The sequence below is a fragment of the Somniosus microcephalus genome, chromosome 1 (assembly GCF_052327205.1).
Source record: "Somniosus microcephalus isolate GS21.2 chromosome 1, FLI_Smic_1.0, whole genome shotgun sequence".
In the NCBI taxonomy this organism is placed as follows: Eukaryota; Metazoa; Chordata; class Chondrichthyes; order Squaliformes; family Somniosidae; genus Somniosus; species Somniosus microcephalus.
Genome location: NC_140987.1, coordinates 218,325,331 through 218,353,242, shown reverse-complemented (window position 1 = coordinate 218,353,242; position 27,912 = coordinate 218,325,331). Strand labels below are relative to the sequence as shown.

Genomic DNA, 27,912 nt, shown 5'->3' with positions numbered 1-27,912 from the left:
AGAGAGGGTGGGGGGGAGAGTAAAGCAGGGAGAGACGGGGGAGGGAGAGAAAGGGTGAGGGAGGGAAAGAGTGAGGGGGTGGGACAGGGAGGGAAAGAGTGAGGGGGTGGGACAGGGAGGGAGAGCTTACCTTCTTCCTTCCTTCGCAGGGGTCCATCGGGCCACCTTCCCCCCCAGTCGCTCTCTCTCTTCCCCCCCCAGTCGCTCTCTCTCTTCCCCCCCAGTCGCGCTCTCTCTTCCCCCCCCCAGTCGCTCTCTCTCTTCCCCCCAGTCGCTCTCTCTCTCTTCCCCCCGTCGCTCTCTCTCTTCCCCCCCAGTCGCGCTCTCTCTTCCCTCCCCAGTCGCTCTCTCTCTTCCCCCCCAGTCGCTTTCTCTCTTCCCCCCCCAGTCGCTTTCTCTCTTTCCCCCCAGTCGCTCTCTCTCTTCCTCCCAGTCGCTCTCTCTCTCTCTTCCAACAACAACATGCCCTCGAAAAAGCCTCGGCACCGCCAGGCACTCCAGCTAGTGATTCTATAATTCTAACACTAATTATTTTTGTAAATACTTTTGTTGTTAATACTTAATGCCAGGATATTTTTTTAATTGAAGTACTGATGCGTTTGAGATGTTCAAAACATACATCATATACTGAGCTGAACTTTGGTACGTCTGAATACTAATCTATACACTACTCTCTAAATCACAGACCGAAAACCTCACACAGAGCAGTTCCTGTGAATGTCTACCACTATTCAGGAAACACCACAATACTTATGCTCTCTTGTATATTGATAACAGATTTAAACTGCCAGGAAGATATTTTAATCTTACCACATTCTCCAAGTTAGCATTCTGTAGATAGCTCCTCAGAAGTAGAACATCTGTCTCCAGTGAGTGCCTCATGTTGTTTTCCACAGTCAGTATGAAAGTGTTTGGTCCATTAAGGCACTTCTGTAGTACGTGGCTGTCACCATAAGTCTTAGAGATTCCGAGTGAGGGAGTGACTTGGGAATTCTGAAGACTAAGAAGGAGAAAAGAGGAACAAAATGACAAAATACATTTTAATATGCCCCTCCTTCGCACCAGCTTGCAAAGGTAATTAATAACTATTTTGAACAATTCAAAACAGAAAAAATAAAGAAAAGAACTTGTATTTATATAGCACCTTTCACGACCTCAAGAGGTCCTAAAGAGCTTCATAGACAATGAAGTACTTTTGAAGTGTAGTCACTGTTATAATGTAGGGAAATGCAGAAGTCAATTTGTGCAGAGCAAGGTTCCACAAATAGGAAGGAGATAAATGACCTGATAATCTGTGTTTTTTTGGGATGTTGATTGAGGGATAAATGTTGGCTAGGACACTGAAGAACTCCTCTATTCTTGTTTATATATTGCCATGGGATCTTTCAAGCCTACCCAAGACAACTACAACAACTTGTATTTACATAGCGCCTTTAACATCGTACAATGTCCCAAGGCGCTTCACAGGAGCCTTATAAAACAAAATTTGACACTGAGCCAACTAAGGAGAAATTAGGGCAGATAACCAAAAGCTTGGTCAAAGCGGTAGGTTTTAAGGAGCGTCTTAAAGGAGGAAAGAGAGGTAGCGAGGTTTAGGGAGGGAATTCCAGAGCTTGGAGCCTTGGCAACAGAAGGCACGGCCACCAATAGTTGAGCGATTAAAATCAGGGATGCTCAAGAGGCCAGAATTAGAGGAGCGCAGCTATCTCGGTGGGTTGTGGGGCTGGAGGAGATTACAGAGATAGGGAGGGGCGAGGCCATGGAGGGATTTGAAAACAAGAACGAGAACTTTAAAATCGAGGTGTTGCCTAACCGGGAGCCAGTGTAGATCAGCGAGCATAGGGGTGATGGGCAAACGGGACTTGGAGACAGGACAGACAGGTTCGGTTTAACACCTTACCTAAAGGACGACACCTCTAACACTATAGCATTCTCTCAGCACTGCCAACATTATTATGTGCTCTAGTCTCTGGAATGGTGAGAGTGCTACCACTAACCCAAGGTTGACACCTATAAATTTTGCAGAAGAGGAGGAAGCAGAAGGAAGGATGCAACCCAAACAGCCCTTTCTGGCCGGGATATCCGGGATGGAATCATCCTCCTGCGGTACCAGTGACCACAACCCCAATTCCCCTTTCAACATTTGTCCTGCACCTTACCCTCCCCCTCTGTTACTGACCATCACAACATCCGCTTGGCCACAATGCTGAAATAAAAGCCACCACAAACCAAACCTTCCAATCCAATTTTAAACATCTATCCATCCAATATGACACCAAGAAATCAACTCATCACCCTTATACATTCCCTTAGTGACTGTCTTGTGTGTGCCTTTGCCTATCCTACGGATACCATGCAGTGCTAACCCAGTGGCTGCAGCGTGGCTGGTGGAAGGCTGCTGACTTTCAGTGGGGGACACTGCAAATGACCTTGAGGAGCTGGTGGCTGAGAGTGTGAAATCGAGTGACAGTGTTTCTTCTTCTACTTCACTCTCCTCTCCCTCTTCTTGGTCAACCACTGGCTGAGCAGGCCGCATTTCTTGGGTTTGTGAAATGAGGAAGGCACAAGCATAGAGTTGTGGTGAGGAAAGGGTGGGAATGCAAGAGGTGCATGTGAAAAGGAAGATAACATATGAGAATACGAGGATCTTGTATCCTCTCAGCCCCGCCGCTAGCCAAGGGCTCAGCCATGCCCCTGCCAAGAATGGCCAACACGGTCTCCTCCAAGGAGGTGAGGGGTGAAGCTAGGAATGGGAGGTGTGCCTCATGTTTAGCACTGCTTTATGAAATGACAGCCTCACTTTCAGAGAGGCTATTCCTCCTGCAATGACACTACGGCCACGCCACATTGGGCCAGCTGCCGGGACTAACGCCACCAAAATGGCCTTGCATGGTAAGTTTAGCACCACTTCTTATCGTGTCTACACACTGTTCCCTTTGGGGAACAGTATGAAGTAGTGGAAGGATTTCTGGCCGCGTTAAACGCTCCTTCCGTGACCGTAACTATCTTCATACCAGCCATTATGGCGGGAGGGTTTTACGGGCTCCCACATCCCATACGAGGGGGGGGGGCCACCCACACCCACGGACGCAAGTATCCCGCTGGATGTCAACCCAGAATTTAGAGCCGGAACTCCGATTCTACTTGCCAGGACTGTCTGGAGCGGGGTTCGAAACCCTACACCTTCTGGCCCAGCGGCGGGGATGCTTACCGCTACGCCAAAGGCCCACTCCAGTTTAGCGCGAAGCAAATGTTAATTAGCCAGCAGCGCCAATTTACCAGTCCTGCCAGCGTCATCAATTTTGGCGGCTGTTAACACCAGCCCTCGGTGGCACCAGCAGGTTTTTAGCGATGTAGAATTGCTAGGCCTCAAACTAGATGTGAAAACCAAGATGGATAAAATAGACACAGCTCACTTTGGTTAGTGTAGTGTATGTACTTTGCAGAAGGAACTATATTCTGCAGCCCCTGTATACTGCAGTACCAGTAGTGACCACCCCTGTATATAAGCCTGTGTAGTAACATTTGCATAGTAGTTCCAGGTTGCCTCCATTCAGTAAAGACCTGTTATAACCAACTCCTGCAGTCCGTGTCTCAATTATACACAGACATAATAGTTAGAAAATCCAACTTAGTCCTAAACAAAGTTGACTTTCAACACTACTGTTAATCCATACCCACAGCAATGTGGTTGACTCTTAACTGCCCTCTGAAATGGCCTAGCAAGCCACTCAGTTGTAACAAACCACTACGAAACAAAATAATAAAAATAAAGCCGGACGGGCCATCCGGCATCGGCACCGGCTATGGACACGGCAACAGCACACCCAGCCCATTCAACACTGCAAAGTCCTCCTCACCAACATCTGGGGACATGTGCCAAAATTGGGAGAGCTGCCCCACAGACTAGTCAAGCAACAGCCTGACATAGTCATACTCACAGAATCATACATTTCCACCAATGTCCCAAACTCCTCCATCACCATCACTGGGTATGCTCTGTCCCACCGGCAGAACAGACCCACCAGGGGTGGCGGCACAGTGGTATACAGTCGGGAAGGAGTGGCCCTGGGAGTCCTCAACATTGACTCCGGACCCCATGAATTCTCATGGCTTCAAGTCAAGCATGGGCAAGGAAACCTCATGCTGATTACTACCTAACGCCCTCCCTCAGCTGATGAATCAGTACTCTTCCATGTTGAACACCAGTTGGAAGAAGCACGGAGAGTAGCAAGGGCACAGAATGTACTCTGGGTGGGGGGCTTCAATGTCCATTACCAAGAGTGGCTCGGTAGCAACACTACTGACCGAGCTGGTCGAGTCCTCAAGGACATAGCTGCCAGTCTAGGCCCGAGACAGGTGGTGAGAGAACCAACATGAAGAAAAATCTACTTGACCTCGTCCTCACCAATCTACCGGTCGCAGATGCATCTGTCTATGAGAGTATTGGTAGCAGTGACCACCGCACAGTCATTGTGGAGACTAAGTCCCGTCTTCACACTAAGGACACCCTCCACCGTATTGTGTGGCACTACCACTGTGCTAAATGGGATAGATTCAGAACAGATCCAGCAGCTCAAAACTGGGCATCCATGAGGCGCTGTGGGTCATCATCAGCAGCAGAATTGTATTCCACCACAATCTGTAACCTCATGGCCCAGCATATCCCTCACTCTACCATCAAGCCAGGGGACCAACCCGGGTTCAATAAGGAATGTAGAAGAACATGCCAGGAGCAGCACCAAGCGTAACTAAAAATGAGGTACCAACCTGGGAAAGCTGCAACACAGGACTACATGCATGCTACAAGGTGGAAGCAGCATGCTATAGACAGGGCTAAGCGATCCCACAATCAAAGGATCAGATCAAAGCTCTGCAGTCCTGCCACAACCAGTCGTGAATGGTGGTGGACCATTAAACAACTAACAGGAGGAGGAGGCTCCATGAATATCCACATCCTCAATGATGGTGGAGCCCAGCACATGAGTGCAAAAACAAAAAAAGACAAAAAACATTTTCTTTGCTGGAAATCACAGCAGGTCCGGCCGCATCTGTGTAGAGAGAACAAGCCAATGTCGACTTGAGTCTGGATGACCCTGCGTCAGGTGGGGTTACATGTAGCGTGACATGAACCCAAGATCTCGGTTGAGGCCGTCCTCATGGGTGCGGAACTTGGCTATCAGTTTCTGCTCGACGATTTTGCGTTGTCGTGTGTCTCGAAGGCTGCCTTGGAGAATGCTTACCCGAAGATCGGAGGCTGAATGTCCTTGACTGCTGAAGTGTTCCCCGACTGGGAGGGAACACTCCTGCCTGGTGATTGTTGCACGGTGTCCGTCTCTACACAGATGCGGCCGGACCTGCTGTGATTTCCAGCAAAAAAAATGTTTTTTGTCTGTTTTTTTGTTTTTCATACAGACCCCAGCATCTGCATGTTCTTTGATGTAATGTTTTCCTGACTGACCTGTTTGGACACCATTCACACCTTTGATTGCTGTGATTATCTCTCTGCCGAGGTGCGATAAATGGTAGTTGGAAAGATTACCTGTAAACATCTGACATTATTCTCTGACTATATAAGCTGTGTCTTTATGCATTTCTCCACTTCACCTGACAAAGGAGCAGCGCTCCGAAAGCTTGTGATTTCAAATAAAGCTGTTGGACTATAACCTGGTGTTGTGTGACTTCTTACATTTGTCCACCCCAGTCCAACTTCGGCACCTCCACACCATGACGACATCAAGGCAGCATTTGACCAAGTGTGGCATGAAGGAGCCCTAGTAAAACTGAAGTCAATGGGAATCGAGGGGAAAACTCTCCACTGGCTGGAGTCATACCCAACACAAAGGAAGATGGTTGTGGTGATTGAAGGTCAATCATCACAGCCCCAGGACATCGCTGCAGGAGTTCCTCAAGTCAGTGTCCTAGGCCCAACCATCTTCAGCTGCTTCATCATTGACCTTTCCTCCAACATAAGGTCAGAAATGGGGATGTTCGCTGATGACTGCACAGTGTTCAGTGCCATTCACAACTCCTCAGATAATGAAGCAGTCCATGCCCACATGCAACAAGACCTGGACGATGTTCAGGCTTGGGCTGATAAGTGGCAGGTAACATTCGCGCCACAGAAGTGCCAGGCAATGACTATCTCCAACAAGCGAGAGTCTAACCACTGCCCCTTGACATTCAATGGCATTACCATCGTCGAATCCCCCACCATCAACATCCTGGGGGTCACCATTGACCAGAAACTTAACTGGACCAGCCACATAAATACTGTGGCAAAAAGAGCAGGTCAGAGGCTGGGTATTCTGCGGCGAGTGTCTCACCTCCTGACTCCCCAAAGCCTTTCGACCATCTACAAGGCACAAGTAAGGAGTGTGATGGAATACTCTCCACTTGCCTGGATGAGTGCAGCTCCAATAACACTCAAGATGCTCGACACCATCCAGGACAAAGCAGCCTGCTGATTGGCACCCCATCCACCACCTTAAACTTTCACTCCCTCCACCGCCGGCGTACCGTGTCTGCAGTGTGTCCCATCTACAAGATGCACTGCAGCAACTCGCCAAGGCTTCTTCAGCAGCACCTCCCAAACCCGCGACCTCTTCCACCTAGAATGACAAGGGCAGCAGGCACATGGGAACACCACCACCTCCAAGTTCCCCTCCAAGTCACACACCATCCTGACTTGGAAGTATATCGCCGATCCTTCATCGTCGCTGGGTCAAAATCCTGGAACTCCCTATCTAACAGCACTGTGGGAGTACCTTCACCACACAGACTGCAGCGGTTCAAGGAGGCAGCTCACCACCACCTTCTCAAGGGCAATTAGGGATGGGCAATAAATGCTGGCCTTGCCAGCGACGCCCACATCCCATAAAAAACGAATTTTAAAAAATCCATTTGGTGTATTGTAACTTTTTCTTAAAATTGAGGAATGTTCCTATTGAAAAATTTAGAAACGTTCTACTTTTGCACCCCAGATAGCACAAGACCAGGTGCAATGCAAATCTCCCTACCTATTGTTCCACAATCTGCTTTACAAAAGTAACTTTGCAAGAGTGCCATCTTCGTAATCTGTGAAAGTACAAATTTGTTCCGAGTCACTTGCGAGTTTTTTTGCTGTACCTAAATTCAGGTTCCGACTGCCCCATAGTTTCATTTAACTCTCAGACTGAAGAAATTAGTTCAATTAACCTTGGCTAGTTTAGAAGCCAGGTCCCAACTGAAAGGACCATACTGTCATCCACCCACCACCCAGTCTGTGGAAGGGAACTGATTTTCTGCTTTTTAAAAAAAAAAACATTGTAGGTTTATAGATCATTAAAGTATACAAAATACGGTTTCTGAAGCATAACACATCTCATCCTCTGAATCAGAGGTACGAGTTTTTCCTTGCCTCTACCACCCTGAGCTTGTCCTGAAGTCCTGAAGCCCATATGCCATAGTAACTCACTTCTTTAATTCCATAGTTCCTGCAAGAGAACTGATATTTCTATTGTACCAACTATGGCATCTTTATACGACACTGGGAGAAAGGGAGGAATGGATGAGCAGTGCCCCATGGGTGTGTTTTTGTACCGATGAGAGAGTACATATATGGAGCTATGGGGGAAAAATGTGTGTTTGCCAGCAAAGTTGGCACTGCAGTTAGTGGCCGCTGGAAATGGCCGCAACGCTAACCAAGTGAAATTGGTCTGGGAATGCATGGAGATAGGTGGCGCAGTGCTGACCTTCCATGCAACGCCGTCCTGGTGGCGTTGCTGGAGGGATCGGGCCCAAGTTTCTGTTCAAGTCTGGCATTGCAGCTTCCCACAGCCTGTGTGAGCAAAGCTGTGGAGCTCGCAGGGAATTGTGGGTAATGAAGAGGTCTGAGAATTAAAGGGGCCATGCACACTGAAGCAATACAAAATAAAGTGCAGTGAATCAATACATTTTTCAGCCCTTTCTGCCTTTTAAGAAATAGTCAGTATTTAAAAGAAGTTCCAAATGTGAATATTCAGCTGTTAAAGCTGAATTACCTTCCTAATCTCAACAAATGGGAAAACTGCCTCAGCACTAACACAAATGGTTCAGCAAACCAGGGAAGGGGCGCCAAGGGTCTCATACGCAGCACTCCAGCTTTGTGCAGGGGATCAACACTGCAAGAGCGGCCCTCTAGCCACAGGGGCCAGTAGGCCCTCCAGAAAGAACAATGTGGGAGTACATCACTAAGGCCATCACTGCCAGCAGTGTCGCCCCACCACCTGCCTCCAGTGCCCAAAAAAGCTTCATGACCTCAGACCACTGGTCAAGGTCAGTGAATGCATCTGCAAAAGCAATCTCCTACCAACTGCACCACCAGCCTCACACACTGCTCAATGCACAACCCCCAATTACTCACCTACCAACAATCTGCGCCAATGACGAGGCGCATCTCCCATTCCTAGCCTCACCTCACCCCCCTTGGAGGAGACGGTGCAGGCCATTCTTGGCAGGGGCATGGTTGAGCCCTTGGCCAGCGGTGGGGCTGAAAGGATACAAGATGCGGGTATCTTCGTACGTTATTCTCCTTCTGGCATGCACCTCTTGCTTTCCTGCCATCCCATCAGCACAACTCCACCCTTGCTCCTTCCTCATTTCACACACCCAAGAAATGCAGCCCACCCAGCCAGTGGGACTGCAGGCAGTTGATTCCATCCCGGATATCCTGGCCACAAAGGGGCAGTCTGCATCCTTCCATCGGATTCCTCCTCTTCGGCTTCCTCCTCTTTTGCGTCTTCCTCTTCCCACTGCAAGTGGATGCTGTAAATATGAAATGACAGAATAAAATGCTGGAAATACTCAGTTGGTCAGGTAGCATGTCGACCTGAGACACGAACTGTGTTTTTTTTCTCCACAGATGTTGCCTGACCTGCTGAGTATTCGCAGCATGTTCTGTCATCTCAAAGGCCTTCATTTACCATCCGAGCCCTTGCAAGCATCCAGCAGCACACACCAACACTTAAAAAAAACTATTCACATCTATTGCAGCATACCACTTCAATAAAATAAAAGTCCAAACCCTTAAATTCAAACTTACCTGAATGATATGTGTGTCCCTTTAAGAGCTGCAGATATCGCCACTGTCAGCCTGATTGCACGCCAGGTTAAGTCGGCGTTGCACACCGAGTGACATCACCACACCGCCATTTTTTTCCCAGGGCGTTGCCAGTTACCGGCAGTTCAAAGGGAGAGAGGAATATGGCGGCCGTCGCAGGAACCACCACCAGCTGGGCGAAAGAGTGGCAGCCGCCATTTTATCGCCACTTCATGGCGCTACAGAGTGGCGTTAAGTAGATGAATTTCTAGCCCTTTGTCTTCCGAAACTTCACAGCAATGCGAGCAGATAGTGAAACAAAGCTTCCCACTTTCACCCTCATGAAAACAGAACCAATACTGCACTCCTCAGTGTGATACAAAAGTAGTGTTAATGTACTTTTTTCTCCCTCGTTACCACCTGTTTTGCTGTGGGAACTGTTACTGGTGTCATTCAGCACTTTTTTCTCCATTTAACCTAATGGGCATAAGTTATGACAAAAATGTGCTCAAAACTATAAATACTTCCCGAATACGTATGTAAAACGTATCACTGAAGTTAATACATTTCCTATAATCATCATGCATATCCATATACTGAATTCTACATTTTTCCACTCATGCAAAATAATTTACAATTCTACACCAACCCTTGCACTCCCACTTCATTCTATATTAAAGGCATTATACTCTTATTTGGAAATTTATCAGAACCGAAACAGATTTGTAACCATGAACCTAAAAATAAATCCTGTAGCATTCGAAATGGAAAACAAGACTACTTCACCTTGCATCAGGTACTTACTCTTTGAAAAATTCAGCAAGACACTGCATCCCATTCTGCAATGCCAAGTCGACAGGCGTCACTCCTTCCTCATTGGGCACCATAACAGCTTGGATACCACCAGGCTTACACAGCAGAAACTGAGAGAATTTATAAAGACCTAATCTCACTGATACGTGTAGCAGGGTTTCCCTGTGGATTACCTCTGGAAACAAAAGAGAAAAGGAAATCAGGGTAAAGAGATATTTCACTTGTTTGGAAGTTTTTTTTTTTTTAAGCATTTGCCTTTTTGCCTATTGCCATTCTTCAGCATCGGGATTGACGAAAACACAGGAGATGAATTATATTAAATCACAGTGCCTGGCAGCTGCAATCTCTCACTTTCTGACTTCATTCTGATAAACTTCCAAAGCAGTTATCAGTTCAAATTAAAGCTCAGTTTTAAATGTTATTCGTATCTATTTATCTATCTATAGATGCTTATAGCCTAGAAATTCCAACCCATTTCAGTCATGAAAATGGCACAATCTGAGTAGAAGTTCCTTTGTGAAATTCCCTTCCATGGTGACGTCAGTTAAAGTCAGGGCTGATGGGATGACAGTCTCCTCTGGAAATCCCGCTCATTGTACAGCAATGGAAACTACACCTGCATGATGCAAGCATACTTGCTGTACGAGTGTGATAAGTGGGGTCCACAGTGCTATTTCCCAACTTTAAGAAACACCAAATCAACAAACGAACAAGTCAGAAGTTAAATTCTTATCTTTGACCAGACCAGCCTGAAATTTCAATGCCCCTGTAGGGCGGATGACTGCAGAGCACTTTTAATGGCCTGGGCATCTGCCCCTTTCATGCAAATGTCCAAGACCCCAGAATGTAAGATGAGGTTATCGCCACAGCATATTGGCTGGCTCATTTGGCCACACTTCCAACAGTGCAGCTGCCTAATCAGAATTTTTACCCTTATATTAAAGAAATATCAACAAGGGAAATGGCAGCAATTTTAAACATCTTCAGAGTGAAAATCCTCAAGAGAAAAAGACAAGAGACAGATTATAACATTCTAGATGTGTACCCTTCATCAGACTAAAGGCTAAGAGTTAAGCACACCTGAAATATCATAACCTTTCTTTTCCTTTTACAGATGCTGACTGACCTAATGTGTATTCTCAACATTTTCTGTTTTTACTTCAGACTTCCAGCATTTACAATTTTTCCTTTTACTATCAGAATCTTGGTGAGCACTAAACAATACAGTAATATATGTAATAGTAATAATAATATGTCCGTAGATGGCATTCATACGCTTGCTTGTTCAAGGTACTGGAGAGCCTTCCATTACCCTTGCTTGAGTTAAACATGCTTTCTTCCAGAATAACGACAGATTTTCACTTCTGCGGCGCAAAGAAACAAGGAGATGGAAAGTGGACTGAGATGTCTGCAGCAGCGGTAATGGCGGCCAGCTGGAAGGCCTCCCGCCCGGATTATCCCTTACCTGGCAATGGAAAAAGAAAAGCTCATCTGTTTGGCGTGGGAGGAGGTTGCTGGCAGTCTATTATTAGGTCTTCCAAATTGAGTGGACTGGGAACAACCACAAAGGCCCACTTTAATGGTCAAGCTGGTGGCAACCCAAGAAAATAAGGCAGGAAGTGCATTGGAAAAAAAAATCCTTATTATCGTACAATTTCAATGCTTCTGCCTGTTCCAGATGAAGCTCTCCACCTCCAAAATACCCGGAAATGCGCAGGAAGTGCAAACTGGGCGGAGAACAGATGCAAGGGTCTCTGCCCCTTTTTTCTCTGCTATATGCTCAGGAAATATTTGCACCCTGGATGCAAAGCAATCAGCCACTAAATGCTTTGGGCTGCAGCAGCATCTACGGGATCTCCACATGTGAGCTTGAGATTTTTAATTTTAAATGGGCTGCTGCTGCCATTAAAATAACAGAGGAAGAAATTTTATAGGAATGTGCTAAGCATTCATACACTAATATCCCAAGGTGTAATTTCAAGATCATAGTCATTGGTTGGGAAAGGGCCCACAAAATAGGTCAAATCTTCTTCCTTCTTAGGCAGTTCCTCAGAACCGAGGATGTCTTGCTTCCACATTAAAAGTGAGTTCGCAGGTGACTGATGAATCCAATGCGGGACCTACAGTCTCTGTCACAGGTGGGGCAGGCGGTGGTTGAAGGGGCAGGTGGGTGGGTTGACGTGTGTTGCTTCCGCTGTTTGCGCTTGGCTTCGGCTTGCTCCCGGCGAAGAGACTCGAGGTGTTCGGCACCTTCCCGGATGCTTCTCCTCCACTTTGTGCGGTCTTGGGCAAGGGATTCCCAGGTGTCGATGGGGATGTTACACTTTTTCAAGGAGGCTTTGAGGGTGTCCTTGAAGCGTTTCTTCTGCCCACCTGAGGCTCTCTTGCCGTGCCGGAGCTCCGAGTAGGGCGCTTGTTTTGGGAGTCTCGTATCGGGCATGTGGACAATGTGACCCGTCCATCGGAGCTGATTGAGCGTGGTCAAAGCTTCAATGCTGGGGATGTTGGCCTGAGCAAGAACACCGACGTTAGTGCGCCTATCCTGTCAATGGATTTGCAGGATCTTGTGGAGGCAGCGTTGGTGGTACCGCTCCAGTGCTTTGAGGTGCCTGCTGTACATGGTCCATGTCTCTGAGGCATACAGCAGGGCAGGTATCACTGCTGCTCTGTAGACCATCAGCTTAGGGCCGGGTTTGAGGTCCTGGTCTTCAAACACTCTTCCTCAGGCGACCGAAGGCTGCACTGGCACACTGAAGGCGGTGTTGGACTTCGTCGTCGACGTCTGCCCTTGTTGACAGTAGGCTCCCGAGGTATGGAAAGTGGTCCACATTGTCCAAGGCCTCGTCATGGATTTTGATAATCGGGGGGCAGTACTGTGTGGCGGGGGCAGGTTGGTAGAGGACCTTTGTCTTACGGATGTTTAGTGTAAGACCCATGCTCTTGTATGCTTCGGTGAAGGTGTTGACGATGGTTTGGAGTTCGACCTCCGAGTGAGCGCAGACGCAAGCGTCGTCTGCGTACTGTAATTCGACGATGGAGGATGGGACAACTTTGGATCTGGGCTGGAGGCGACGGAGGTTGAACAGTTTCCAGTTTGTTCTGTAAATTAGCTCCACTCCAGTGGGGACACAAAACACATCAAATATCAACTAGACATAAGTGTAGGCACTAGAATAAATCACTGAAGCCATCAACCCAAAAAGGATAACAAGCAACGTATTTGGTGGAATATAAAATATCTAATCAGGACTGATTTGTGTACAATGGTATACATATTAATGCTGAAGGAACAGGCATTTTAACTGTATAGTGAAACATGTAATGCCATCTCTATACCACCACTCATGATGACAACAACCTCAACAACCTAGACGATCTTTCATGCTGCATGAAGCTGTATGAGGTGGCATCCTTCCATAGGTCCTCCTCCTCTTCCAAACCCTTAGTGCTAGTAATGGTGCGGGGGTGAAAAATTATTTACCATAGCTGGCACAATTGCTCATGAGAACCCAAATTTCAACAGAAGAAAATAAAGGAAATGGCTAAAATGCACTTGCTTTTCTATTACTGTGTCCAGTCTAAGACCTTCAGACCACTTGCTGGTACTCAGCAATTCTGGATGTTCATTTCATATGGACATTCTTAAATCAGGCATCCTGCACAGTAGAAAACGATGGGCAGAACTCTCAATCCCAAATTAATAGTAGAATGAAGTGCCTGTCTATTTGAGATGGGCATTTCTACAACCACTGATCCCGCCTACCAGAAAATGCACTGGGACATAATCTCAGCACACTCGTGGGGCAGGCGAGAGGGATACAGAACTTCCATCCATTTCCACATAATCCCACCTTATCTTTGTGCAGTAGAGTTAGCAAAATCTGGGCTCAAGTGTTTATTCATACATTAATTATATCTTTGAATGCAATTACACATGAATGGCCATAACACTGAAAACCTTTCACTAATTATGCCAACTAAATGTGAAATTTAAAAAAACAACTAGCTTGGCGATGCCAGCAATCAGCACTAATTTTACTGTACAATTAGATATAAACAATAAAGGAATTACAATAAAGGAATTATCCAATCGTTCTGCACAAAACCCAAATAGTCATTGCATGGGACAATGTTATGACATAGGAGACAAATGATTTCTGTATAATTATTAATGTACACTAATTAAACCACTACAAAAATTGTCTCACTGCCTGTACTTATTACTTTGCTGCAGTATCCCAAATCACCTGAATGGATCAACACATTTGAATACATTACAGTACTGAAAAATGCAACAGACATTTCTGTTTCTCTTACTGCCTTTGGCCAGGTGAAACGATTTCAAAATACTATTTAAAAGTTTTCTTCTACAATTGACGCTCAGCTTAGAAAAAAAATGCAAAAATGCCATACAACACAATAGTCATCGTTGGCATTACAGGAAACTTTGGTTTATCCGGAAGTTGTATGTCCAGAAACCTCGATCTAACGGCAGAAATCAGCAGCCGTTTTGTTAGGTTTTTCTTCTTTTTTTTTCTTCTCCTAGCATTTTTTTAAACAGTCAGTCTCTGGAAAGCCTCTCTGAAGCTGTTGCTAAGCTCCAGAGACGCTTCCAAGGTATGGGCCGACTGTTTACAAGCTGTTGCTAAGCAACAGTGTTTGTTGTCAGATACGGAGATGAAAACCTCCATATCCTCCATATTAGCGCTGGTCTGTCCGGAAGTTTTCATAGATCGGCATCACGCCGGTCCTGTCGGTGCCGGATATCGCGAAGTTTCCTGTAAAAGGATAAATGCAATTTTTGACCTTACCTGGCATAGTCTGGTATGAACTCCACTGCAGCCTAAAAACACCTGTGGTGATAGATGGGCTTCTAAAGATATTACACTGTGCCCACAGTATGCGGGACATCTGAGCAATGGGGAGATACAGTTACACTACCTGCTCAGATTTCTGCGCAGAGCTCTGCTCATGACCACAATGCTTTACTGATCATCTTCTAACTAGTTAGTGATGGAAATATCTGAATGGATTAAATCATACAACTGGAATTGCCATAAAATTGCCTTAGTTTCATTTTTTTAAAGCAATTACACTAAAGGTATTTACACTGTTGCTGGTGCAAAGCCAAAGCAATGAAAAAAAACTTATTTCAGGTAGTCTTCAGTATGATTCAGGCTACTTTCCAATACTTATTCTCATTCACACCACAAAAAGATGGCTCTCTTAAGTCTAGATCACAGTCCTTAAAATCAGAAGCTTAACCTTATACAAGATGCTTGATTAGCACTGGCCCAGGAAGAATAAATCTTTTTACTGCTACTGGATAGGCTGTAGGAATTCCACACTTACAACCACATCCCAACTCATCTCTGCACTTCACAAAACCAAACTTAGTATAAGTTGGCAAATCTGTAACATTTATGCCCAGGATTTCCCTTTTGTCCAAAGAACAATTTCCTTTCAAATAATTCTCAGCAGTCCATCACAGTCAGACTTGAAGTTACAAAACTATCCAAGAAAGCAACAAGTTGTTTTCTGAGTGACTTGTATGAAATAGGAACATTTCTGGTAGGCATTGTGCAATCAAAATATTAGCATATCAACATACTTTGTCACCTTCAACGGTTCTCTTATAGATAACTCACAGGTAATTTTCAACTTTACCACCTGGGCAGTAACCTGGTCCACCCACCCAATTTTTGTTCCACTGAAATCAACGGAATGAAAATCAAGCGGGTTCTATAAAAGGGTGGACAATCCACTCCACTAGGTTACTGTCCAGGCAGCAAACTTGAAAATGACCTCCCCTAATCTCTGAGCCTAACAGGCTGACTTTTAACTGAATATGTAGCCTCCATTTTGACTGTGGTATTTTTAAAATCTATTTTAAATCAAGAACCAAAGACAAGATAAACAAAACAAAGAAGCCACGTGCAAAATCCCATTTTTAATCACATTTAAGGTCATGAGCCAAAAATTACAGCACAACACCAATACCAAAAGTACAGTACAAAGACAGCAATTTCCCTGGCTTATTTTGAAACTACTGAGAAATTCATACAGATAGAATATCATTTGCTTGAAATTTAGTCCACACTCTTTCCAGAAGAACACATCCCAATTACTGAAGTACAGAGAATTTAGGCAAAAGCTTAGAGACCCTCAAGTGTGTACAGGGATACTGCTAGAGTTCAACCAGCTAAAACTGCATTGCCTACCAGCACTAGTAAGCTTTCTGCTGCTTGTCCAGCCAGGACCATCCTACCTGTTAAGACGTTGCTTTGCAGAATTATATGGAACAAAGTGGGATGAATCTCAATGCCCAATGACACATCCAGATTCTATTAAATGAGACAAGCTGGTTGGCCAGTCATCAGCTGTATCCAAGAGTACTGCCAACCTCCCTGGTATTGGATTACTGGAGATAGTACGGCATGTTGATCTAGTTCTGAAATTCCATCCCAGGCATTTCATCTCGAAGCCACCTGAATCCTCAAGCCTAGCCCCTTCTTCACCATCCCTGAGAAGGATAGTCACCCATTATTGGTCATTAGGCAAAGCAGGTAGCAAATACCAATAGCTCCTCACACAAGAGGGTGGGAAGCACAACCCACCATTAAAAATATACATTTCCACCATTCACCTTATCACAGCATGGGTGCATGCCATACCTTGTTGAACAATGAATCAAGTTTCTTGCTTCTCTACAACTCAACCATGATAGATACCAAGCTTTTGATAAAGAAACTCTTGTTCAAGGTAATGCCTTCCAGCAGGTGTTGCTCCATAAGTCAGAGGTTCCTCATTAGTTGTATGATGGACATTTGCCTGATAGAAGCACCTACATAGGGCAGCTTGCATCTTGATATTCAAAACATACAAGTGCTCTGTACCATGTTTACTCATTTTAATCAAGATCCTTATGCAAAAAGCATTGTTAGAGTCACACCTGCTGTGAACATACCTTCCCACCCCAACTTACATGGACACACAAGCAGCATTAGGATATATTCCTCTACAACAAATACTTAAGTGTTCTGACAAGGAAAAAATATGAAATGAATTGGATAATCTTTCTCCTTATGCTGTGCTCCACACCAAATCGCATAATAAGTGGTGTTACAAAATAGAGTCCATTATCAGTTACAAATAGCATAATGTGTCTAGAACAAGGTGCAGCAGGCGGTTAAGAAGGCAAATGGTATGTTGGCCTTCGTAGCAAGAGGGTTCGAGTACAGGAACAAGGATGTCTTGCTACAGTTGTACAGGGCCTTGGTGAGACCGCACCTTGAGTATTGTGTGCAGTTTTGGTTGCCTTACCTGAGGAAGGACGTTCTTGCCATGGAAGGAGTGCAGCGAAGATTCACCAGGCTGATACCTGGGATGGCAGGAATGACGTATGAGGAGAGATTGTGTCGATTGGGCTTATGCTCACTGGAGTTTAGAAGATTGAGAGGGGATCTCATCGAAACCTATAAAATTCTGTCAGGCCTGGACAGGCTAGATGCAGGAAGGATGTTTCTGATGGCCGGGGAGTCCAGAACCAGGGGTCATAGTCTAAAGTTAAGGGGTAAGCCATTTAGGACTGAAATGAGGAGGAATTTCTTCACCCAGAGAGTGGTGAACCTGTGGAATTCTCTGCCACAGAGGGCGGTGGAGACCAGTTCATTAAATATATTAAAGAAAGAGTTGGATATGTTTCTTGAGGCTAAAGGGATCAAGGGATATGGGGAGAAGGCAGGGACAGGGTACTGAATTTGGATGATCAGCCATGATCTCATTGAATGGCGGAGCAGGCTCGAAGGGCCGAATGGCCTACTCCTGCTCCTGTCTTCTATGTTTCTATGTTTCTGTTTCTGTCTCTTGTCAATATGAAAGATGAAAGTTCATGGAATCCTTTGCAAAGGCACCTATAAAACTAGCCCAGGCAATGGTGTCACAATATCTGGGAATTCTATCCATTAACTGCATAATTTGAAAAACACAACATTCCCTAGTCAAGTATGTAGAATCACATTATGCAAACTAAAGATTAAATATACAATTACCTTGTCCTGCCCACTTTCCAAGGAGATTCCAAGATGGTGGTAACTCCAAGTGTTCAACGGCAGCTGTCATCTTCTCATCTAAAGACTGCAGAGCCTCTATAGTTAGGTCAAATTGTTCAAGCAGAGTCAGGTGACTAGTGCAGGTGGTTGTGTCAACATTCCCAACCAGAGCCTGAGCTAGTTCATACGCTACATCCTGAATGTAGGTGATCTTACTGCACCCAAGGATAGATATTGAATTTCTCTCTGTGTACATGTAGGCAGAAACTGTAACACCTTCCAAAGTATCATGACCTGCAACAAAACCCATGAGTAAATATGAACACAAAATGACAAATACAGTGCGAAATATATAATACAGTATTAAATATATATTTATAATAAGTGTCAGCCTTGGCTCAGTGGTAGCACTCTTACCTCTGAGTCAGAAGGTTGTGGGTTCAAGCCCCACCCCAGAGATTTAAGCACATAATCCAGGGTGACACTCCAGTGCAGTACTGAGGGAGTGCTGCACTGTTGTTGATGCAGTTTTTCACATGAAATGTTAAACCAAGGCTCTATCTGCCCCAACACATGGATGTTAGAGATTCCATGGCATTATTTGAAGAGTAGGGGAGTTATCACTGGTGTCCTGGCCAATATTTATCCCTCAACCAACATCACTAAAACAGATTATCTGGTCTTTTATTTAATTGTTGTTTGTGGGAACTTGCTTTGCATAAATTGGCTACCGCGTTCCCTACATTAGTAATTACACGTCGAAAGTAATTAATTGACTGTAAAGCACTTTGGGATGTCCGGAGGTCAGGAAATGCGCTATATAATGCAGGAAGAAAGGAAGAACTTGCATTTATATGTCTCATATTACAGTTTTATAATATAGCAAAAAGTATTCTCCCTCGATGTTATAATTTATAAATAGTGGGAACATTAGGGGATCTAAATCAGATCCATTGTTACCATTTTTTGTCTTAACCTAAACCTCTCTGCAGGGGGGTGGTCAAATTGGAAAAAGGCCCAAAAATGGATGCGGGGATCGTGATGCGCGATCTGCCTACACCTGTTGAAAGTAGTACAGGTAGAACGTGAAATTCGTGCTGCCTGCTCATTAACATGATGGCAGCACGGAGCCCAGCGCTAAACGCGCTGCTGGTTGGCTCAGCGCTCAACAGGGGGTCCAATATCGTGTGGAGTCTGCTCTCTATTTAAAGACTGCCTGCAGAGTGAAAGGCTGTCTGCACTTCTTAAAGCGGAGGTGCTTTGGGAGAAGTACCTGATTGTGACTGGAGCTGCAACTTAGCAATGTCTCAACAGGGCAGAGAAAGGGCACCTCGGTTCTCCGATGCATGGCTGGAGCCCTTGGTGAAGGGGATCTATAGGAGGAGACAGGGTCTCTACACGCAGTGGGGCAGGAGGCCTTCCAAACACACTTTTCAAAGGGAGTGGGAGAAGATCGGTGAAGCGGTGCCACCAGTCATTCCCCCAGGACCTAGATCCAGTGCCGCAAGAAATTAAATAGCCTCACATGAGTAGTCAAGGTCAGTGAATGCATCTTCAAATGCCATATCCCACCAACTGCACCACTAGCCTCACACACTGCTCAATGCACCACACCCCCATCACTCACCTACCAACAATCTCTATAAATCACAACACATACCTCACAATCATAGATTCACCTCACCCTCACACTTACCACTGTTGCAAGCCTCACACCCACATCTCATACCTTGCACACAATGCCAGCAAGTCAACCATGACAGGCACATCACGCAAACACATTGCACCACACTCACTGACATCCCTCCCTTTCTCTTGCAGGCCAATGTAGCTCACAACCGACACCAGCAGGAGCAAACAGGCAAAGGACAAGCACGGTTGTAGAACCTGACTCAGTTGGAAGAGACGGTGCTGGAGATAACTGGAGGGTCACTGAGGCTGTGGCAATCGGCGAGGCTGAAAGCATTGATGATGGCATGCTCAAACTTAATCCTCACATCCCACTTCCCCCTCAGCCCACAATCTCTTCTCACTTACAAGCTGCTGAATGGTGTAAGCATGCACATCTTGGTTCCCCCCCTCCCCTCACCACAACCCAACCCTTGGGCCTTTCTCCTTTCAGATACCCAAGAAATTCCACCAGCCCAGCCTGTGCAGGAAGAAGTAGAGGAAGAGAGTGATGGAGAAGAAGAGACACCATTGCTTGATCGTACACTCCCAGGCACCAGCTAAGAAAATGGCACTGCACGACTTGAGGGTAGTACAGAGGTGAGATCTGCAATGGCAGCGTCAAGGAGGAGTCCGGCTCCAACATTGCACGGGATTTTGCGCAGAGCTTGGAGCCCATGATTTCCAGGATAAAGATTGACAACTCCATGAGAGATCTTGTGGACCCAACCATGATGCTGGGTGTGGTGGGTGATGTTGCAGCTTCCATTGTAGCATAGGTGGAAGCAACCCAACGTCTCAGTGCTGCAGTGGAAGCTCAGACTGCTGCCATCATGGCTGGGTTTACCAGTGTGAAAAGGGGCTTGCAGGGTTTCCCAGCAGTCCAGCAATCTGTGCTCCAACAGATGGCTAAGAATGCTGAGGTACCACCCCGGGGGAGTGGCAGTGGCTCTGTGGAGCAAGAACCTGTTGTCCACTCTCAGGATGACAGCATTCCTACTCCCACCACTGCCACTCCGCCAGCGCCCTTACTGTTGCCCGTCATCCAGCCAGCCCAGACTGCTGCTGCCCACGCCAAGGTGGTGCAGTCTGCAGCCGGGCCTTCTAGGCCCAGAGCTGCTTGAGGGTGTCCTGCAAGGCCATCTGTAGTCTCTCCCACTGAAAGTCAGCAGCCTTCCACCAGCCATGCTACAGCCACTAGGGGAGCACTTCGTAAGAGGACTAGAGTAGGAAAATGAACACGAAAGACAGACACCAGGGGAATGCACAAGGATGCTTAGTTGACTTTGATTTGGATTTGATAAATTTATAAATTATGTTTGGAATGTTTGTTTTGTGGTGGCTCCCATTTCAGCTTTGTACCCAGGAGGACACTGTGATGTTCTGTGACAGAGGGGAAGTGGTGAGCAATGGGGATCTGGGGTTTCATTCACTGATGTGGCACTCACAGACAGCCCGGAACGGGGATCTACTGCTTGCCTCCTCCCTTCCTTATCCTCTTCCTCCTCCTGAGGTGGTTCCAGAATCCGCGGTAGCAAGGGCTGCGACTTCATGATGGCCAATTTGTGGAGCATGCAGCAAATCGCCACAAAATGGGACACCCACTCAGCCAAGTACTGGAGGGCTCCTCCTGAGCAGTCAAGACAGTGGAACCGTTGCTTGAGCACTCCGCTGGTCTGCTCGATGAAGTTCCTCATGGCTGTCATTATATGATTGTTGGCCACAAGTGGTGGGGTTGCAGAGGAGAGTTATCCACAGGTGCAGAGCGGATAGCCCTCATCTCTGAGCGGCCACCCTCGGGCTGAAAAATTGCTGGCACACCAGACTGGCGCAGGATGAAGACATCATGACTGCTGTCAGGATACCGGACGTTCATCATCATGATGCGCTGGGCGTGGTCGCACAACTGCACATTAAGCGAGTGGTAGCCTTTGCAGTTACGGAAGATCTCAGGATTGGTATACAGTGCCCACAAAGCTACGTGTGTGCAGTCAATGGCGCCCTGCACCATGGGGAAGCCAGATACCCTGGCAAAGCCACATTCGTGCTCCTCCTGCTTCTCTCTGTTCAGGGAGAAGACAAAGTAGTCCCTTCTCCTGGAGCACAGAGTCTCTGTGACCTCCCGGATGCAGCAATGGACGGTGTAAGGTTCGAAAATTTCTACACAACCCCAGAACTCAAGGAAAGTCATTTTAAAATGATTTTGGGAAGAAGGAATCTGGAAATGGGGTAAGAGAGTTAATTTTAAGGAAGAGACCTTTTTGGACTGTTTTCAGAGTTATTGGGCAAAAGGGATTTAAAATAAAAATCCCAGGAAGTTTGGCTGGTTTAAAAGACATGCTTAGACTTGCAAAAGGCTGGAACAACGGAGAGGCGGGGTGGGCCCCTGAGGTTTGGATATTGGACTGTCTCCAATGTCCAGGGCCACCCCAGTTTTACATAAGGACAATGAAGTCTGTTTTCCCGCCAAGCCAGGTATCGAGTAAACAGGACATGTCCCCAGCCATACAAAAGAAAGAACATTTAGCCCTACAGGTCACCATAAACAAACCACAGTCCAAAGTCAATTAAAGAGATTGACAAACGTTTTGCATTTTTAAAAACTAGTTTCAAGGCAATCCCGAAACCAGTTAAAGGCCAATTAAGTCTAGATGAACCATCCCATAAACTCATTAAGTTTAGATGGGCCATCCCCGAAGCTCGTTAAAGTTTTAAAAGACATTAAAAATAACGAGCCCGCCAAATTTAACAAAGGAAACAGAGATTTGGCGGTCAGATAAGCCAGGCCCCAAATCAGTATAATTGAGGCCTGCCTTTTCAGTTCAACAGTCAAGTACAGTACAGCACAAGTCGGTCAGTCAGCTCATCAGAAGGCCAGCAAGAGCACAGTACAGCTCAAGAGAGATCATCATCGGAGACTCGAAGGAAGAAAGAAGAAACAGAGATCGCAGCAACCAAAGGTTTACAGAAACCAACACCAGCCAATATTACCACCAACCAGGTAATATTGGGCCACCGCGACCAACAAGGAACCAACCGCTGAAAAACATATGAACCAAAGACTTGTTTCCACTCTACAGGCTAGTCTGACTTACCCCTGGATAAGATTTGGACACAAAAGACTCTAAAACTAACCCTAACCAAAGAAAATTGGGTACTTACCCGATAGATCCAACAGCGCGACTAACCGCATCAGCGGACCAAACCCAACTGAAGACCCAACGCAGGTGCAGTCTTCTACCACGTCCAAGGTACGGCAGGCCCCAACCGCCACAACTAAAGAGAACCCCGAAATCGCGAACCTCTACAGCTGTCAAGAAAGTCATTTTTGGTGAGCATTTCCTGGTCCTCTGGATTCCAGCCTAGCTAGTGTAGTGGGATTGGGAGGGAAAGGGATTTTGTACATTGTAATTCTCCCTCGCATATTCCGTGTGTTCCCCACCCTTTTAAAGTGTAAGTTTTATTGTATTGTATATTTTCCTGTCTCAAAATAAAGATCTGAATTCTTTTTGACTAACCCAGGTGTCTGTTGCAAGTTTTATTACAACCCCCAAATAAGTCCAAAGTCTAGAACAAAAGGGAGTGGGTGCAATTCGAACCGCTCAAAGGAGTCAGAGGTGAAGCTGACCACACACACCACCCCCCTACAACGGCGAACTGGAAAATGTTAGCTATGTCTTCTGCTCCCGACTGGAAGGATCAAGTGGCAAAAAAATTGATGGCCACGGTAACCTTGAGAGTCACTGGCAGTACCGTCTGAGGCTGCAGGTCTGGTTGGAGGAGGTGGCAAATTTCTGTGATGACCTCCTTGGTGAAGCGCAGCCTCTGAATACATTGCTACTGCCTTAGGTGCAGGTAGGAGAAGTGCTCTCGGAAGACCCTAGGTGGGTAAGGCCTCCTGCTGAGAGCCCTCCTGCCCTCCTCCTCCACCCTCTGCGAGTATCTTGTCCTCTTCTTTGCTGCCTCTGCTCCATCTCCCTGTCATACTCGAGTGCAAGGGGGACTGCAATTAGAGCCCCCATAACTGGGAGCAAGTGGTCTGAGCAGAATCCTTTAAATCAGAAGCAAGACGTTCTCCACTTGCAGCAACACTCCCTGACACTTCACCAACATTAAATAACTGTAGAAAGCTCCAAACAGTTGCACAAATTTATGCAGAGCCAGTTGAAATAAAAATCAAGTCAGCTACAAGTTGTTAATGATCCCTTTAAATAGCGCTGCTTGGGGGGTCCTTCCTACTGCTGAACACATGCTCAGCTGGTCTTGATTTGGAGAGAGCGTTAAAAGGAATGGCAATGTCCAAAATGGCAGGTCAAATCAGCATTGCACTCATTGACGTCACGGTCTGCCTCATTTGCATATCTGCAATGAGCACGGGCAACGGCAGCGCTGCCAACCTGCCCAAAATGGCGGCTGCCTCGGGACCCGGCACAAACGGGTCCAATTTCACGGCCTACATTCCCACTCTTGTCAATTTCCTTAAATAAATGACATGGACTAAGTTTGGTGGAAGAGATCCTGAAAGTATTTTCAATATCTGTTTCAGGATGCGAGGGGACAAAATCTAATTCACTATTTACAGGTTCACACAAATCGCATATTAAACAAAGTATTCAAATGTATTTTTACATCACATTAAATAAATGATCCAATTCAGTTTGTGTGCGCTTACCTGGAATAACTGACTCCAGTGTCTTAGCATCAAGTCTCTGTGCCACAGTTACATGCATCTGCCGTGAACCCTCATACACAAAGTAGAATTCTGTATCCTCAGGTAAGAGGCACATCTCTTCAAATGCTGCTAACATAGACTGTTGTCCCTGCAAAAAAAAAAATTAAAGCATCTAATCATTAGCACACCTACATGGGAAACCAGTTTAGAATAAAAACAAAAATTAATTCTCATACACACATCATCAAATGTATACTGTGCTGCAGTAAGATATGGGTGTTGTGCCCTTATTTCATGAGAATAAAGCTTGGAAAGTATCAAACAGATCACAGAATCACAGAAACCCCACAGTGCAGATAGAGGCCATTTTGGCCCATCGAGCCTGCACCAACACATATCCCACCCTATCCCCGTAACCCCACGTATTTAATCCCCCTAACACTAAGGGTCAATTTATCATAGCCAATCAACCTAACCCACACATCTTTGGACTGTGGGGGGAAACCGGAGCACCCGGAGGAAACCCACGCAAACACGGGGAGAATGTGCAAACTCCACACAGACAGTCACCCGAGGCCGGATTCGAACCCGGGTCCCTGGCGCTGTGAGGCAACAGTGCTAACCACTATGCCACCGTGCCGCCCTGATCTGAGACCTTTACTCGGGGAATGAGGAATGAGAGAGAGAGAATATCTCACACGCATCAGAGATAGTAAACTAGGAACATGGCACCTCTCTACCTTCACAGTCAGGGAATTGTTGCACCTTGGGGTGATGTAACCAAAAAGAGTGCAGAAAATAAGCTATTATTAAGTCAAATTGTTATAGTGTAAAAGGGAAGGAAAAGTGGAAGGAGAAAAAAGAGATAATTCCAGAAGTCTCTCTCGTGACCATCAATGTAGTGCCATACAAGTAGGGGGAGGTTTTAAGCTAGAATATTGTAAAATGCTTTTTCCCCCTAAAGATAAAGATGGGTGATATGAGTCAGTAGTCTTACAATTGACCTTGGCATCCGTAGCCAGGACGAGAAATATCAGACAAGGTTCCCACTCCTGATTGCCATCCAGTGACCTCGGCTAGAAATTGTGCATGTAGATGTGAGCTATGGAGTGACGGGAAGATTGAATTTGGCGGAGTTCAACAGATACATACTCCATCACTTCATAGCACAGGAAAAAAAATGGAAAAACAAAAAGGAAAAAACAGCATTTCTAGAGCACATCACGTAATCTCTTTTCATAAACCCCTCTGCATTGTTGCTTCTCTTCCTTGAAAGGCCTCCACAAAACTTACCTCATTGACCATACATTGGAATTAGGGTGTTGTGGGGCTTTCAAGTGTTTCTGCTAAAATAGCTGTAGAATCACAAAATTTGCAATCTCCTGTCCCTTCTATGCAGATAGTAGAAATTAATTAGAGATCAAGAAGGTGAAATGTTATCAAAAATTGGGATGAGCATTCTTGTGACATTTTCTCCTTGGTTTTAAGCACAATTCCATCCAGGCCGAGAAGCCTACAACCACATGCATATTCAGCAAATCAGCAAAAGATTGAGTATTTAAAATTTATACAAAACAACACGGAGGACGCCATGTATCCATTTATCTCATTTGCACATCTCCCAAATATAGTTCTTCATTATTAACTTGTGCCTCTCCTAATCTTCTCTCCCTACCCTCTGCCATTATAGTTTAATATTTGTACAGGGCAGCCTGAATCCAGAAAAATGGAGGGAGAGGGGGGGCATTGGAAACAAGGATCATCTTTTAGAAATACTAATCTCTTCTGAGAAACAGAACAAAATTACATTTTAGACAGGCATTGGTGCTAACATTTAGTTTTGATGCTGGCCTAGGTATTTGCAGCAGTAAATACTACCTCAAAGAAATAGTCACAAAGGAAAATGCATAAACCTCAAAGTATTTGTTTGGAATTTGTCACAAATTTAATTTGAGACTTATGAAAATGAGTACTGCAATCTTAGTGTGGATTGCCTTTACTGTCTTTAGTATTGCAGCTTTGATTCTGCTGACCCATGTTTTTAAGCTAGTTAACAGATGGTATAATATGAAAATAAGTGGCAATGAAAAATGGCTGCTACTTTACAGCTGACAGTAATCCTTTGATGTGCACTTTTCAACTATAGAGCAAACTGTCGACTATAAATACTTTCAGACACAGCGTATTTGAAATCTTGTCATAAGAATTATAAAACGCCTTAACACATTTATTGACTTTTGCATCATTATGCTTTGAAGTATGCCATGTGTCTGTCAAGACTCGTGCTGCAACTTAGCTGTGTCCCATTCAGAAGCAATGCTGGCTAGACTCTGTCTACATCAATAACTTGCACTTAATAAATCAAAATATGCCAAGAAAAATCTACAAAACAATAGTTTAAAAAAACACAGGAAGACATGTAGAAAAAAATCAACCAACGAACAATAACAGCACAGCAACGTGACTAAGGCAGGAAATTTCACCGACATCGCACTTCCTAGAAATATTGAAACCGCCTGAAATATTTCCATGGTAATTAATGATTAGTGCCAGATGAGGATGAACAAACTTGGAAGCTTTGCACTGTCAAAAGGAACTAAAAATGCATAAACACGTCAAAATATTTAACATACGGCACCTGCTATTGGAAGTGCAAGGTACTTACTATTCTTCATCCAGTCTGTTAGTGGCATTAAAATTATAGTTATATGTGCTTCTCCATATGGTGTAATTACTTGAAATACATGTGTTGCAAAGGTTGTAAAAATTTTACAAACTCACCCCAAGTTCAGTAAATCTACCAAGTCTTAAAAATGGAATTAATTGTAAACAAGTTTCTACATTACCTCAGAGATTCCTCAATGCTAACCATTTGAACTGATTCAACATAATCAGGTTTCTTTATGCATTTTCAGCTCTTGGGTGTACTAAACTGGAAGAGAGATTTTTTGCACTGTGTGGAACTTATAGTACACAAGCCCTAAGTCTGGCTTTATAGGTCAAGAAAGGCAAGATTAAGCAATCCCAGCATCCTTGAGATTACTCTGACAATGCAGAGCAAATCAAACCTCAGAAGGTGGTTTCAAACCATAATAAATGACATTTCTATTCTCTTTAAACAGATGTGAAATACAGTGCAGTGCAGGGGCTTTTTCATGTTATAAACTCACTTTGATCCATAGGAAATTAAGCATTTTATTTCAGCAAACTGGGGTGTTGCCATAAAAAAGACAAATGGAATCTTTGCTTTTGTGTCTCGAGGCATAGAATACAAAAGCAAGAAGGTAATGTTGGACTGATACAAAACCTTTGCTTAGCCACAAATGGAGTATCTTGTACAGTTTGGGTCACCCCATTCTAGGAAGGGTATAAAAGCAATGGAAAAGGTGCAACTGTAGATTAATTAGAATGGGGATAGGATGACACCTTGGATGAGGGGTTACAGTTATGAAGAGAGGTTTAAGAACGTCAGGCCTTTTCCATTAGTGCCAAGGTTAAGGGGTGATCTGACAGAAGTCTTCAAGATTGTGAAATGGTTTTGACAATGTTATAATTAGGTAAACAGTGATAGATTATTTCCACTGGTCAATGAGACAGTAATGATAGGGCACAAATTTCAGATAATCGCAAAGATTTGGATTTTTTTTTTT

General features: G+C 45.1%; 1 protein-coding gene across 5 annotated transcripts in view; it reads right to left on the bottom strand.

The window, feature by feature from the left end:
- The window catches only part of arhgef28a (Rho guanine nucleotide exchange factor (GEF) 28a), a 678,106-nt gene that overhangs the window by 544,675 nt on the left and 105,519 nt on the right, over window positions 1-27,912 (bottom strand). For all 5 annotated transcript variants that reach the window (XM_085990347.1, XM_085990327.1, XM_085990336.1 and 2 more), the window contains 4 exons: window positions 24,263-24,410; window positions 17,923-18,216; window positions 9,863-10,046; window positions 811-1,000 (listed from right to left, as the gene is read on the bottom strand). In XM_085990347.1, coding sequence (XP_085846473.1) covers window positions 811-1,000; window positions 9,863-10,046; window positions 17,923-18,216; window positions 24,263-24,410 — 816 coding nt within the window. The remainder of the gene's footprint in view (window positions 1-810; window positions 1,001-9,862; window positions 10,047-17,922; window positions 18,217-24,262; window positions 24,411-27,912) is intronic.